The sequence below is a fragment of the Camelus bactrianus genome, chromosome 8 (assembly GCF_048773025.1).
Source record: "Camelus bactrianus isolate YW-2024 breed Bactrian camel chromosome 8, ASM4877302v1, whole genome shotgun sequence".
Classification (NCBI taxonomy): domain Eukaryota; kingdom Metazoa; phylum Chordata; class Mammalia; order Artiodactyla; family Camelidae; genus Camelus; species Camelus bactrianus.
The window spans coordinates 76,485,713-76,502,499 of record NC_133546.1 but is presented as its reverse complement, the minus strand read 5'-3'; the positions used below and the strand labels follow the sequence as shown (position 1 = coordinate 76,502,499).

Sequence of the window (16,787 nt, the reverse complement as noted above, 5' to 3'; positions counted from 1 at the left end):
TATTCAATGGTTTTGAAGAGGTCAAACCATCACACAACTATAATACAATCTCTTGGTAAATGATAATTTTAAAGCAACCTCTTTAAACATTTCTCTAAGTTTATGAAAGCAAATAAAATCATGGGTTTTAACACACATACACAGGCACACATAAATAAAACAAAATGTATGTATATTTTTTCTTACCCAAATCATTTATCTTTGTAGTTTATTAGTTTTTTAAATTATATCTGTTAGAACTCAGTTAGTATTTTAAAAGATACATTTTACTGTTTTGATATTACCATAAATTCCACTGCCCTTAGGAAACAATCTCTTTAATAATGTTTTATGTTGCTTGTCAAGATATAATAAAATTATGAGGTCCATATTATCTAACTTTACTGCCTTCCATTAAAGCTATTTTAATGTAAAAATTGTCCTTGAACTTTATATTCAAATTCTTTAGTTTTTTTAATATTTTATTGCAGTTGTCAAATACATCTGTATGCCATTTTAACAAAATGATTTAAAAATATTACCCAGATTAAAATACTAATTATACCATAAGACATTAACGTATTAACAAGTTATATTCACTAGAAGAGGAGAAAAGGAGGTTTAAAAATCATTGTCAGTTTTGTAAATAAGTTCATTTGTGTCTTTTTTTTTTTTTTAAGATTCTACATCTAAGCAATATCATATAGTATTTTTCTTTCCCTTTCTGTTTTACTTCACTTAGGATGACAATCTCCAGGAGAAAGAATATAAAAACTAATATATGTATGTATATGTATGACTGAAACATTATGCTGTACACCAGAAATTGACACAACATTGTAAACTGACCATACTTCAATTAAAAAGAATGCAAAAAAAAAAAAAAATCATTGCGAGAAACTTTGTTGAATGCAGTCCATGCTATATAATTCACCCTTCAAGAAGCATTAGAAGCCAGCATACTTACTTTCAGACCTAGCAATGCACCTGATTCCTTGGGCATGGTCGTTCTCTTGTTAAGAATAACACGTCCAATTAAACGGTCGCCCTCTTTAGATGGCTGCCAGGTTACAGGATGCTTTAAAACATGAATGAAGATAAAAAGATAAGCTGTTTTCTTCCTACAGAGACAGAATTATTGGTTGCAGCATGATGTGATTTCCTCAGGTAAAAGACACTCTAGAGGGAATTCTTTATTCTGGGGGGCTCTATCCTTGGCTTAGAACAATTTTCATTTATAGCTATATTTCATTTGCAATAGGCACTTACTATACTAAATAGTTCTAAAAGTAGTCAGCAACTAAATGCATCTCTGAAATACGGTTCCAAAGTGAAATTAATTGAAAATTTAAAATATATCAGCTTACATATAAATAGGACCAATTCTGCGTGTTGAGTTATTATTAATGTTGGTGTCACTAACCAAAAACTATCTCATTTACACACAGTCATTATTTAATACTTGCTTTTACTTATTTTAAAATTTGTCATAAATATTCAGTGATAACTGTTTTTCTTCCCAACTGTACTGTCTTAAATGAATCAGTATTTTCTCTCACAGAATACACAATGGAGCAGAATAAGATTACTATTGATCACTTATCAGACACAGGATGGCAAAGGGCACACAGGTTCCCTGGGCTCCCAAATCCTCCTTCCCCAGATGCTTACCGAACTAATAGGTGATGTTTCCCGGCTATGCCACGTGGCAGGATCCAACCAGTAATAATCCAAATCACCTGCACAAGAGGAAAAGAATGAAAAGGGTAACGGCTTTCCAGGGGCGGATGTGTCACTTTAAGAGCGACCTCTTCAGTCTACAAAGTAAAGGGTTACACATGTCATCATCTTGCGTGTGTACATCTCAGAACGACAGACACCTGCCCTGCATCCCCGGAATGAACGTGTGTTACAAACGCACTTCGTGCAACGGGCGGGTTATCTCTCACTCTCAGTCGAGGCATGTGGAAAAAGTATGGGAAGAACTAGGTAGACACACCCACCTCCCCTCGAAGCTCTGTCCGCGCCAACGCCCAGCCTGACGTCCAGCGATACTGGCTAAGACTGTATCCTTGAGCCAAGTGTGAAAATTTAGTGTGTCCCCTACGACTCTTCCCAACCACATCATATCTTCAAAATTATCCCTTGCTCTCGACTTTCTTCCCTCATTAGCTGAACAACCAGACACCCATTGTTAGGACACGGTGTTGAAAATTAAATTTCAAGAATAACTTTGAGCAAGAGACCACCTACAAATGACGGAGTGTTCAATGCCACTAAAGTCCCAAAAAAGACTTTTTAAAAAATCCTAACTTTGTCAGCATGAATTTAGGAACTTTCCATTTTGATTTTTTTGGCTTAAAAATACAATGCTAAAGAAAGTCTAAAATAAAAGAAAAAATAGAGCGTAAAAGCAGCATCGAAGATAGTATAGGAGGAGAGGTCAAAGTGGGTAACCACGTGAGAGCAAGTGACCTTTTACATTTTCAACATCAGATTAAGTCAGTGAAATTTTTTTTTCTCCCCAGGGATCCTGAGAGGAAAAAAAATTAGGTGAGTGAATAAAGCATGTTAGATGTTTCACTGTTGGGAAAATATGTTTGGCTGATGTCTGTGAAGGTCATAAGTGAAGAATTTTATGTGGATGACCAAAATGGCAATTGCAGGCACTGTGCAAGAAATACAATAGAAAATGACAAATGTGTAAAATCTGCAGACACAAAAAAGTCCTTCAATTTCTTTGTAGCTGATTCTGTTTTCCTTCTGCATAATATCTTACACAAGTTGAAGGAGAATGCTCTCTCTCTATATATATATATGAAAAGAAACACTAACATTTTCTTCAACTATGTCATGTAGATAACAGCGGTATATTCTGTGAAGGGGTGAATTTTAGAAAATTGCATTAGCAGAAACTATATGCTGTAAACATTTACTCCATATTGCTCTCAAAATCACATACTTTAAAACACAGACACGGCTTCGTGCCAATGATAGATTTCTAGTATTTTTCTGGACCACCTTAGCTAATGGAATATAAGGAAAGTTGTAAAAGGCGTGGTTTTTTTCCCTTTAGTTTCTTTGTGAAACTGCTTATTTTTAAAGCTGCCTTGTTTTTAGTATTCCGACACTGTTCCTCTTGAAAGAAAAACTATTTATCATTATAATAAAACGGAAGTTACTACTAAGTAGTAACTACCAATGTCATTCAAAAGATTATTGCAATTTATGAGGCTTTCTTCCTAGAATTTCATATACCTAGTCATAAGGTCTGATGACTCCTTAAATGCAGATTCCTTCCGAAATCCTGTGACAAATGAATAGAACCAGAAATATCTGTGGGGCTTGAAGAAGAAAAAGGAGTCATGAAGTTGGAAGCTGCTTGGAGAAGTCTTTAAGGATAAAGAAACAACAACAAGCCTTCTTGTTTTAAAGGCTTTGAGAAAACAGCTCATCACCTCCTTTGGGAGCTGCCTTAGATCTTGGGAACTGGACTCCTGGGGACTCCCTCTCAGCTCACCCTCCCGCCCCTCATATCTAGACACACGTGTCTGCTGTGCAGAAAGTGCTCCTTGCAGGCAAAGAACCAAAGCTGGTATTTCTCGTGCAACTCCATAATGGTACTGAGCACACTTTATTATGAAAACACCACTTTCATGCAGTGGTATTCTATCATTTACAAGCTTTGGAGGGTAACGATCTTGAATGGAGTCTAAATTAATTGGTTTATGTAGTATTAATGTATATGTAGTTTGCCTGGCCTTCCAGTGTGCAGTTGGAATTAATTCTAACATTAGTTCTGACAATGGCTTTATGGATGCTACAGATTTTACAACTTTAAAAACTCTGATCTTCGTTTTTGGTCATGCATAGCATGGCAGAAATCTACTAAGAATTACTAATAAATGCATATGTAAAAAAGACATTAAGTATTTCAGCACACAATAACATTTGCATATATGTTAGTATACAGTTACACTTCCATCACATTCTGAACAGTCTTTAACAGTTTTCCTAGCACTGGCTTCATTATCAACCACTAAAATATGACATTTTTGCGGGGAGGGTATAGCTCACTGGTAGAGCGCGTGCTTAGCATGCATGAGGTCCTGGGTTCAATCCCCAATACTTCCATTAAAATAAATAAATACATAGATATATCTAATTACTGCCTTCAAAATTAATAAAATTTTAAAAATATATAACATGTTTGCTTAGAGATTGACAAAAAATAAATTCAAAGATCTACATATGTAGTTTTAGACTGTATTTGTTTCTTCTTTCCTTGTTTTTAATATTATTCACTTTTTAAGTACTCTAATTTCCTTGTAAGACACATTTCTCTCCTATCGACAGAATAAGTGACACAACAAAACTTCCTCCTAAAATATTCAGAACCTAGTATTTCATTAATATAAAACATTTTTCTTGATTACTTTCTTAATGGGTGATTAAAGATATTGATTGCCTGGTGGCATAGCTACAAAATGATAAATTCATGGTATTTGCTTATGGAATTGGTACAAAAAGCATTTTGGTTCTAATGTCCAATATAATTATAAAGGAATCAAATTTACTATTATCATTCATTTCGATGCAGGAAGTACATCAATCAGATGCTTCAGTTTACCGAAATGGCTCAAGTTTATAAATATCCAAAGAAATGTTATAATTTGAGCATTATTTTTTGTGATGACTTTAAAAACAGACTTTCATCCTATCCTTTGTGAAAAAGCAGGTTAATTAAACTTCGTCATTAAGCACACAGCTTTCACTGCACAAAGAAAAGTCAGCTAAATGACACATGAGCTTTCTGTCAAGAGAATTATCTTATATGCTACATATAACATGCATAAATATGCATGTCTGTGATTTAAATTTTTGTATCTTATGATCTCTAATGTCAAAGCACATTGGATGGGTTCCAGTAAGACCAATCAGAGTCAATGAACAAAAATATCTCCTAAATAATACACATGCATGATTGTGTGTGAGTATATTAAAATTGTAAGGAGAAAACCATTGCTCTAATTTCACAATTCAATATCTATTTAACTATTTACATAACATTTACATTCGACCAAGTGGGATGTATATCCAGTGGGTAAAGAGTAAAGGAAAAGTTATCAACACCAAAATCTTGAAGTGTTAGAAAATCTGGACTACTCTATTGCCAGGAGAAATATACAGCGTATTTTAACATCATTATAATGGATGATAAGAGATGGGACTCAAACCAAGTTCAAGACTGACTCACAGTAACTCTGCACAATTTCTAATTCATATCCGTAATTCTGCTACTTGTCATCTCAAAAAACAAACTGTTGTTCCTTTATGGAACAGGCTGTTACCATTCAAAAAATGATAAAAACCATGGACCAAAGATCAGAAGAATTATCCTTCCAGAGCCTCCTATACCCCTTTACATTTTTCCTCTTTTATTTTTGTTTATCTTCTATAGCAGGATGTGTGTTGAGACTGAATGAAATTAGAGGAATCCTAAGGTACTTTGTTACAGCACAGCACACAAATTAAAATACTAGGCAAAAACATGTTTATTGTACGTCTATCTGTAGTGTATACATAAAAGCCAACTCAGTTCTGAGACTGAGTTTTTAATTTGAGACCAGGCAGGGTATTTTAACACTGAGTACTGTGATCGGCACATGAGTTAATAAATAACAAATATTGCTTTGGTTATAATATGATAAAAACATTCATACATTTTAATTCATTTTAATATTTTACAAGCGCATTCTTTTCATAGATGGGAAATAACATGTGAAGCCTAAGAATTGAGGTAAAAATATTAACTTCCGATTAATACAGTGAAAATGCCACTTTGAAATAGTTTTCCCGTATTGTAGAAGTTTATTTTGGAGAGTTTTATGCCTCTAAAGGGCACATATGTTCAGTTCCACCCCTAAATTATATTTAATAACAGAGATAACTCTGGAATCAGTCAGCAATAATTTGCTATACAGCAGAGCCTTAGAAAGCTTAATTTTACCTAATTTAACAGTCAGGGACAAGAAACATTATTTAATATGACTTATTATCTAGGCATTAAAATAAAATGGGAACATAAACTTGTTAAATTTAATCATTAACCATATAATCTGTGAAATAATAAATACTATGTGTACAGATGCAAAATCACTGAATTGTCATTCACAATTGAATTCCTGTCAGTACAAGTTCCTAGCACATAAAACTTTGGGTCCTCAAATACTTTTTGGTGATTTCATGCAAAATCCACACCAATGTTCACACCACAATTTGATGGCAAACAATGAATAATTAAGTAGCAGATTTGTGCCCCTTGGACGCAAGGCCTGAGGCAGGGTTAGAGGCATCTCCAAGCTATTGGTCTTCAGCAAAAACCTCTTCAATAATCCTAAATGACTTAAATTCCAGTTTTTGATGTTGGCCCAGGGCACACACACAAAGGGTCATTCCTTGGAAGAATTATGTTATCTCCAACTCTAAGAGATTTATTAGAAGTGGCTGTTCTACAAATGCACCTTAGAAATTTCATTCTCAAAATTCCCATTGGTCCACATGTTGCTCTGTTTTTATCCTGGAACCAACAATATCACTGTCTCTCTCTCTCTGGTATATTAATGTGATATAAATACATACTATTATTCAAGTATTCAAGTAAATACATACTATTATTGATTAAGTAAATCAGATATCAAGAATTTTGCTTTCAGAAATTACTTATACTTAATAGAACCTCCAGAGTTGCATTACCTCTAGAGAAAGATTTGCTTGAGGATCTATGCTTCTGTGTCTCTGATTTATAACCTTAGAGGACAGGAAAGAAGGCTCGAGCTGGCCTGGGAAAGGAGAATTTTGTAAACATATTTCGCAGAGGTGATACCTCTCTGGTTGTACGTATTGTTTGGTGAATTTGAGAGCTAACTTTTAGAATGTCAACCCTACCACCAGACAATTCCAAGAAGCATTTATGTGAACCTCAGTATCAACATTTCTGGCTGAACTCTGAGCCCATTCAGTGATTCTGATAATCCCTTGACTTGGGAGATAATAAATCCCACAGCATGCCACTGTTCCTTCAAGGGTAGGAGAAGATAATGTGCGTGAAACTTCTGTATAAACTATAAAGCACCACAGAAATGCAAGTTGTCATGAGAGTGTAAAAATATACACTGAAAAGGATTTCCAATAAAAACATGGATAAGTATTTGTCAATTTACAAAAATATATGCTGAAAAGGATTTCCAATAATAATATTGATAAGTATTTGTTGATTCGTAAAAATATACACTGAAAAGGATTTCCGATAATAATAACTTTGTTGATTCTAACATCGTAATAAAATAATACTAATTTTTTTTCTGCCCCACAGTTTACTTTTCTGGAACCTTGAGTAATTAGAGAACCTCACTACATTTTAATTTCTCTATTAACAGTATTATGTTACCTAATATTTATAATTGTGTGTTTTTTTAATAAAACATAAAAACCAGCTATTGTATAAAAAGAGCACTGTACTCGAAGCTGGAGACTTGGACTCTAATCCTAACTGCCATATTAGGTGAATTCTCTCAATAACATCCTTTCATTTTGGTTTCTCTATTTTTTTTTTTTCTTTTTCAAATGGAGGTACTGGGAATTGAACCAAGTACCTCATGCATGCTCAGCATGCGCTCTACCAACTGAGCTATACCCCCACCCCCAGTAACATCCTTTCATTTCCATTCTCCTCATCCTTTTCTGTAAAACAGGGACAATGCCACTTTCTCACAAAAGTTTCATGCGGATTGAATGAGATTCACCAGTCTTGTAAACTGTAAAGGACTTTAGAAATAGATCTTATTGTATGATTACAAAATCAAGATCAGGAATATGAAATCACGGTGTTAGAGATCAGATCGATAGTTAAACAGCCATCAACACTAAAATAGATGTCGTATCAGAAATCCTTCCAAAAGATGACTTGAAATGGGCTCAGAAAAATGGTAAAGTCATTCCGTTTATAAAAATCATTAACTGGCCTGGTATAAAACAGATGCTCAAGTGATCAGAAGGAAGGAATATTTCTTTAATCTCAATGATTAAATGAGAAAAAGAACCATCCTACACAGAAACAGTAGAAGAAATTTTCCCCGTTAATTCCCACAGAGCTGATGGGAGCCTGAGTGGTCAAGAGAATGGTGACTTTTACAGTGAGGTTATCTATACATCGAGATGTACACAGATTAACCTAACCAAAAACATCTGAAAGGATTCATTGGGACTGTGAAGTGATTAATTTGATCAGGCTGCACAACGTACCCTTCATCTGAAAATAAACATTTTCCCATTTTTTCATATGGTCATATTTTTATGTGTGAAAACAAAGCACTTTTCATGTATAAGCAAAATATTTGTGGCTGAATTTTTCCATATCAGTAAATAAGCAGGCTATTTTTTTCTCTTCATATCTTCTTTTCTGATGACTCAAGATATCCCCCAAAATATTCCTTTGAAACCAACTGGTATTATGGCTTAAAAAAGATTTGGTACAGACATTAGTTATGGAATATATTTTAATATTTATAGTCTAATATAATATTTATATTCTAATAGGACATAAGATTCCTAACTTTCTAATATTACTTTTTATTCTTAACAAAGTAATCTAAATAATAACAAGATTGATGGTTTTAAGAAAACAACTATAAATTTAAACATGTAATAGGGTCACTCTGGATGATGGGGTCTTTGAGAAAGCACAGAAAATTTTGTGGGTTTACTTTAAATAGGCCAAAAGATATTGAGAAATAAAAAGCTATTTGAGATAGTAAACAGTAGTCATCAGTTTGATATTTCCTAGTGTTAAAAGTTATATAAAGTTATATATTGGAAAGTCTGTGACATTTCAAGTTTCAGAAATACCCCCACAACAGTGATGTCCTTACTTTTCTATGTCCACATTCACCTGATGTTACAGGCCTCAGAAGAAGTCTGTAAATTAAAATTTCCAGAAGTTTAGAACAACCACCACCAAGACAAAACACACACACACATACACACACACACACACATACACACACATACCCCTTTGTGCCTTAGAATAATAAAAATAAGTATGTTCAGGGTGTTCAGGAAACCTAGAGCAGGGTATATTTATCATCCATATAAATAACAATAAATATGTATCTGAAGAAAGATCTAAGGTCACTGATGAAAGGCAAAAAGATTTCCACATCTAACAGTCTAGAGAAGAGTGCATTTCACATGTAAACATGGGCTGAGGTCTCAGGACAGAGAAATTTCTTCCCCAGAATCTACATACGGAAAGAACAGTCGGTACCCAGGAGAGCAAGTCACAAAACTAACCATCTCAGGGACACTTTTTTTTTCTTTTTTCCAATATAAGGACCCTTCATCATAAGACTTTGGGAAGTGCTACAGGCAGGAGGGAAGTATTTTACTGCAACTTTGCAACTGACCAGGCTTCCACATTGACACTGAGTACTCCATTCACGTGGGAGAACGGCTGTCACTGCAAAGTCTCGGAATAACCAGCCAGGAAACCCTGTGGAAAAAATTGGGGTTTACTTGTTTTCATTGTTTGGGGACTGGATATTAACTACAGGTTTAAGAAGCTGTAGCGCCGGGCAACTTCACAGCAGAGACATTACAAGAAAGCACTCTCGATGTGAATATCTTTGATCAAGAAGAACATGAGTCTTTATCCATACCTCACACCCAGGTGACACTAGCAACCCAATATTAACTTGCAATAAGGCTGAATGTCCGATTTCTACCTGCCTTTGCATCCCAAAGACACAGAAATGAAAAATATGGAGGTGACTACATTATCTGGTTTTAGTGATGTATAAATAATGAGAATAATAAAAAAGATGAATTTGAAGGGTATACAGAACAAAACGGAAGTACTTATGAGGGACTGATGCCATTTGTCATTTAAAAATATATTATTAAGCTATAGAATAGTAGAAAGTAAATTCACCCCTAGCAAACATGTTGGTAACAGACAGGTGTTTTAAAACCAGAGCTCCATCAGAGTACGTTACTGTAAGTATTGTTTGTTTTTCCTCTTTTCGTTTTTGTTTTATTTTGCCATTTGTTTGTCTTTGTTTTTATTTTGGCTCTCCAAACAAATAATTTATATATGTGTTATAGGACTTTTTTTAAGTTGGAGATTCCTCAACTGGCAGTGGGAAGTTGGTAGGCATAGAAATTTGGAGAATATTTTATGCCTCACTGTTATTCTAGAGAAAACTGCTAAGTACCCATATTCACAACCTTCAAAATGATAGCCACAAGTAACCAGGTTGCATAACGCTGCAAGGTCACTGGCCTAGATCCCCCGCTGCAGGGCCCCAGTGGTCAAGCTGTCCAAAGGGATGACCTTTCAACCATGCTCCTGCTCCAGATGGGAGGGGCAAGTGATGCAAGCAAGAAAGCACAAGGGAAATGGAGGAAAAGAAACAAACCCACAAATGCAGGTGCACAATACACGCCCTGCTCATCACAAAGCAAACTAAGTTCGGGTTGGTCAGAAACTAACCTACTTACAATAGGGAGGAACAAATGTGACTCCATATTAGATCCGTTCCTTTGGCTCTAACCCTGGGCTCTGTTTCCAGGGCTTAGTCCAGCTGGTTCTGCACCTTTGTAAAAGAATGTAGCCTGGGGGGGAGGTGGTATAGTTCAAGCGGTAGAGTCATGCTTGGCACGCACAAGGTTCAATTCCCAGAACCGCTTCTAAATAAATAAATAAACGAATAAATCTAATTACCTCCCTCCTCAAAAAAAAAAAAAAAAGGAGAAAAAAATAGAATATTGCCTATAGCTTGAAATAGACAGGACAGCCCATTCTCCAGGCTCTGACCTTTAAGTGCATAACACTTTCCCATTATATAGACATTAAAAAGTTGCAGAACAGAGAGTAACATTTGTCTTGTTGGAGGTTTACAGGGACATCACGACCTGACCCACGTGGACAGCTGCAAGATCAAAGGATTCTGACACCAAGAAGTCTGCAACAACCAACCACACCCTCTCCTCTTTTTAATATAAAAGAAGCCTGAATTCTAAGTCGGGGAAGATGGTTCTCTGGCACTTTAGTCCCCCATCTTCTCAGTCTGCTGGCTTTCTTATTCCTTGCCTCAACACCTCGACTTCGGATTTATTGGCCTGCTTGCAGCCAGCAGAACGAGTCTGGACTCAGTAACCCACTGACACAGGAAAGGAATTTTCTTCCAGAGTCCCTAAATATTTAAGATTTGGGTAAATGAGTCTAAAATTACATTTCCAGTATAATAATTTCAAAATATATTCCTCTTAGGTTAAATTCTCATATCAAAACCTGTTACATTAAAAAATCAAGATGTCTTTAAAAAACCAGGATGCCTTAAAAGTTCTCTACATGGTTTCCTGGCTGGTCACAGGTGCTGTCTTGAGATGAATGGGGTTCCCCTGGGGAATGCGGGGCAGCCTTATGCCCATGTGGGGGATGCTTAAATTCAGGACTCACCCAGCTGCACTGATCTAGCCAAGCACACATCAGAGGGGACATATTCTGGAGTACACTGTCCCTGGATATTTGTGAAATGTTTAACTTAAAGCAATAATAGAGAGAGAGGGCTTTGTAAGGGATGTGCAGTAAATCAAGTTAAATATTCTAACATCTAACTCTGAATTAATGTGGACCACCAGACAGCCATATACCCGGACTGCACTCTATTCCACATGGTCCCTTCCCCTCCGAGCCCCCACTGTCCTATTACTGTATCGTCCTTCAACATATTAATTGCACAGATCGTCACACAGATCACACTGCTGCTACTGATTATCTTCTCTAGGAAACGACACCTAAGAAACATACCTCTGCTGTCAGTATCAGAAAAAAAAAATCAGCATGCACTTAACTGGTTTACCTTATATGATATGGATGTTGTAGATTTTTCACTAATGACATTTTTCTCAAAGCACATGTATATTATTTATGGTGAAACTTATAGGCTAAATGTTCTACCCTTACTTTCCTTCACTGATCTTTTCTTTTCCTTTTAACTTATTCTGTATGGCTATATTTTTACATTTTGGTGGAAATGTTAAGTCACTTTTGGTATGCAGGTGGATTTTAAAGTAGGAAATAAAATAAAACTGAACAAATATGCACAAAATATATTATTTAATATATTTATTGTAAACTCTGTTTTCATTAAAATATAGATTTTTCCATCCATTGATCTCGACATATCTCTAATAATGGTGAGATGAGAAATAACTAAAATGCCATTGATGTAAGATGGTAGCTTATCTGTAGCCTAGACAGCAGTCAGTGTTCAGTAAACAGCAAATTATTGTGCCCAATTTGGGAATCTTGTCAAAGGCTGGAAAGCAAGTGAAAAAGGCTTCTCTTCTAGCAAAAACCAATATCCAAAAACAAACATACACACACACACACAAAAAGACCAATATCAGAAATCTGAGCTCCTAGACTTTAATTCCATCAAAAACCCAGAAGGCCTTCACTTCTAATTTTACTGTCACAATCACAAGAAAGTGTCCCTGGCATTCAGCTCCACAGGACCACTGAAGATGCACATACTGAACAAGAAAAGAGGTTGGTAGAGACAAGCACACTGACAGCAATAAAAATTCACAGGGAAGGGGACAGGAAAACTTAAATAAAAGCACAAAAACAAATCAAGCCAATTGATAAGGCTCTACCTGCCCTCAACACTTTCATACTGTGAGGAGTTCTGAGATCATAATCGTATGAACGGGCAAGATAATAGACTGATGTGATAACAATCTCCATTAGGCAACAACTAAAAGAATTACTTTATGGCACCGAAAATTTTATGAAAATAGGATGAAGTCCTCTTTTCAGCCTCTTTGCTTTAAAACAACAAAAAAAGAGCCACGTACGATTCTGACGAGAGAGAGTTTAACTGAAATAACGTAAACGAACAGTGTCAGTAACAGCAAGGTGATTGGCAAATATTTTGCATATTGGAAAATTCAGCTTATGCAGATTGATGGATTTTAAAGCTCCGTTTTTACATTTCCAGAATTAAATCGTTATTCATCAACACTACAGAAAACAGAAACACGTAGTGACAGTTTATCAAACACTGCTTTAGATTTAGTATGTATTAAAGTAAAGATTCCATGCACCATAATAAATATTATTTATTTTCTCTCTTTGTTATACTTGGACATGTTGTGGATACAAAAAAGTGGGAAAAATAGGTTAACTGCTCTTTGTACAACGCCCTATACACAAAGGGGTTGCACTGTCGTCTAAACATTCTTGACCAAAGGTAACCTCTCTCAAGTAAGAACAAAGCAAAGCAAACAAAACTATCTTTTCTAGGGGACTGACTGTGCAACTGAAACAAATTGTGAAATTAACAGACATTTGGTGAAAAAATGGAAACTGAATACTGTTAGCACGGACACCTAAAATTTTCAGTGACGTTCAATCTGAAAATTGAAATTACTCTTCAATTTACGAAAAAGATGAAATTGAATGTTATTTCAATGTTAAAATGAGTTTTCACATGTGTTTTCTAGTGCAACTTTTATAAATCCATAACTAATCTTTCTTAATTAAGACATAGAGTGATGTCATTCACAAACACAGTAAATATCTTTTAATAATTTCTCCCAATAAGCATGAGCACATCTAAGGTTGATCAAATAACTCCAATGATCTTAACAACATAAGATCATTATGCCACAGCTGATTTCCATATAAACATACCTAAATTTTAGCAAAAATGCCTTACTGATCACAACAAGAATGAACTGGAGAAATGGATAGAACCTACAAGAAATACCAGATTATTATACTGATCATAATAGTTCCAATATTAAGAGAAAAATCACAGTTAACCTTAACCTTTCCTAAAATATAAAGACATGTATTTTATATATACTTTAAATCCAATTAAAGGCTCATCTCCACTTTAAAATGAGTCATTCAATAACATCTCCTGAACTCCACCTCATTTTCTTTCTACCCAACAAGACTGTAAGCAGCATTTACTTTTAGGTATAAATGCCTTATTATTCATATTTGAAATATATTGGAAAGAACTTGCATTAAGATAACTGTTGCAACTGAATTCTAGCTGCCAAATTCTTTTTATTTTTCAAATGAAAAACTCTATTACTCTTGCTGGGCTACTGGGCTACTTCTCATTTTTCACTGTGGAAAAAAGATAAAAACGTTGAAAGCCAACATCTTGCTAGCCCCTTTTATAATTTCATTTGTTACCAAGAATTTCGACAGTTCTTTCGTCTAAAGTGATGCACTAATAGTTCTGAGGACAAAAAACAAAAACAAAAACAAAAACAAAAACAAAAACCCACACACCCACAGATACACACACACACATATATCTGGACCTACTACAGTCTTTGTTCAGTGAAATTATCATTGCCTCACATTTTACATCAACGAAAAACGTACCCAGCACAATTTAGCTTTGTAAAGCCAGCCAGGGCTGGTGGGGACTAGGGACAGGCTGTTGAAAGATTCTGTAGCACAAACTCGAAAGGGGTAACTTTAAGCAAAAACTCCAAAGAGAGTGCCTTATCCTCTCTACAAAACACGGCTTTCTCGCCAATCCTCAAAAGGGTCTTTTAGATTACACTGATATTCTGGACGCATTTATTTTATGCTCAATCATTCTATCACTTTCCTGCCTTCATGGAATATCTCTGATTGCAGTAAAATCTCATAGATGAAAACAACCCTTAAATAGGGATTTCTATAATTCTAAGTCCAGTCTAGAACCAGACTAGCCTCTGAAGTAAGGGAATCACAACGTAATATCAAAGAAGCCTACTGTCAGAACAAGAAATCCTAGTCTCTTCTGTCTTTGGGGGTGGAGGGATAAATTGGGAGTTCGGGATTTGCATATACTAACTACTATATATAAAATAGATAGACAACAAGTTCCTACTGTACAGCACAGGGAACTATACTCAGTATCTTATAATAAACTATAATGAAAAAGAATATGAAAAGGAATATATATGTGTATAAATGAATCACTATGCTGGCCAACAGAAATTAACCCAACATTGTAAACCAACTATACTTCAATAAAAAAAGTTTTTAAAAAATCTCTGATACACCACTCTGAGCAGAAACCAGCCCTAGCCACCCCTTCAAGTGCTGGTGAAATAATTTCAGCCCAGGTAAAGTGCAGCCTCTACTCATCTAAATGAAACACTTATGTTAGATTTGAATTTTCAGTCACCCCTAATCCCTTCACTTACCTCAATGCATCTAATCATTTCTTTACCTTATAGAGTGTTAAGCTTGGGATGGATTTTTTTCACTATGACGTGAAATAATGCAGCTCAGGAAGATATCAAATGGCAATTAAGTTTTGTTAGGCAAGATCACTCTGAAGCAGGTCTTTTCAGGTGGGGCCTGAGGCCTCACACCCACCCTGAGTGGGGCCAGGGTCTCCCGGGGCAGTGACCCTGCTGGCCTCAGCTAGAACCCGGGGGTGGGGTCCTGCCTGCCTCCCACCATGGTTGGAGGACCTTGGGTTTATTCACTGACCTTTATTCATTTTATTCACTGACCTAAAAGAAACAGGTTGCCTTCCAGCAGGCAGAACTTATTCTGCCCCTGAGTGTCAAATACTTTGTTCTTGTGATCGCTAAGGCAAGTTTAGAACCTGGTTTTCGTGAGCCCTTTCCGGCGGCCTTGACTGAGGCAAGGCCTGAGTGATGAAAAGCTCAGAAGAACCCAGTTAAAAATAAGACTTCTTACATGATAATGAGGATCATTCCATATCGAAGGCCCTTTTGGACAATTGGTGTATGATGTCCTTGAAATGTACCTTCTCGAAGAACGTCTCATGTCATCACCAATTAGATTTAGGGGGTCAATATACTCTTTAAAATTGTATGTAAAATTTGGCATGCATAAGGACTTTCCTGTAGAGAGCCTACTGCTTCCTTTATTTCCCTGAAGGGCCCATGATCTCTCTCCAAATTAAGAAGAAATGATTCAAGAGTCTGGATGGAGTGACTCGGGCTGGGACCCTGCTAGAGTGCCTTGCTGCCCCACCAGAATTGTCCTGTCCCTCAGGTCCTCAGCCTCAGTGGTGGGCTTTTACCAAGATCCCCCATATAAGCTAGACACTTAGGAAATGAAGAAACTATACTCAGAGAAAATGAGCTTTGTGATTTCATACTGAGGGCAAGGGGATTCATGTTAGAAAGCACTTTTGTGAGCTTTCAAGACTCTAGTAAATCATATTCTTAAAAGCCTTTAATGTCAAGAGGGAAGACAAACACTATATATACATGAGTCACTGCTCCCTGAAGCATGCCTTGAATTTAATGCCATTTGCTAAAAGGGAAAATGCAGGAAAAAATAATAAACTTCATATAACCTAAATAGGTTATTAGAAAACATCAATCTTAAATAAATGTAAATCATAAATAAAAGCACAAAACATAAATAAAAATGTTGAAATAAAAGAAAAACCTCAAAGTGGATAATAAAAAAAAAAAAGTTCCAATTTGGACCTGCTTAGAAGTTAAGAAGAAGCTTCCAGGCCTAAGCATTCTCTAGAAAAAAAAAAAGAGAAAAAAGGCAAAAAATTATTGCAAGGTTCACAGCTTCTTGCTACCAAAAAGACTTCAAAAGCTTTCAGTCAGTCTAAAATACATGACGAATGTTATTCTATTGAAAACGTGTTAGAACCCACCATCTATTACAATCAATATGCCTCCCTTTCCTGAAGTCAGCTTAAAAATTTGTTCAATGTTTAGAATTTGTC

At 35.7% G+C, this 16,787-nt stretch overlaps 1 protein-coding gene across 1 annotated transcript in view; it reads right to left on the bottom strand.

The window, feature by feature from the left end:
* The window catches only part of RIMS1 (regulating synaptic membrane exocytosis 1), a 451,285-nt gene that overhangs the window by 159,720 nt on the left and 274,778 nt on the right, over positions 1-16,787 (bottom strand). Inside the window, 2 exon segments of the mRNA XM_074368769.1 lie at positions 947-1,057; positions 1,651-1,718. Of these exon segments, the coding sequence (XP_074224870.1) occupies positions 947-1,057; positions 1,651-1,718 (179 nt within the window).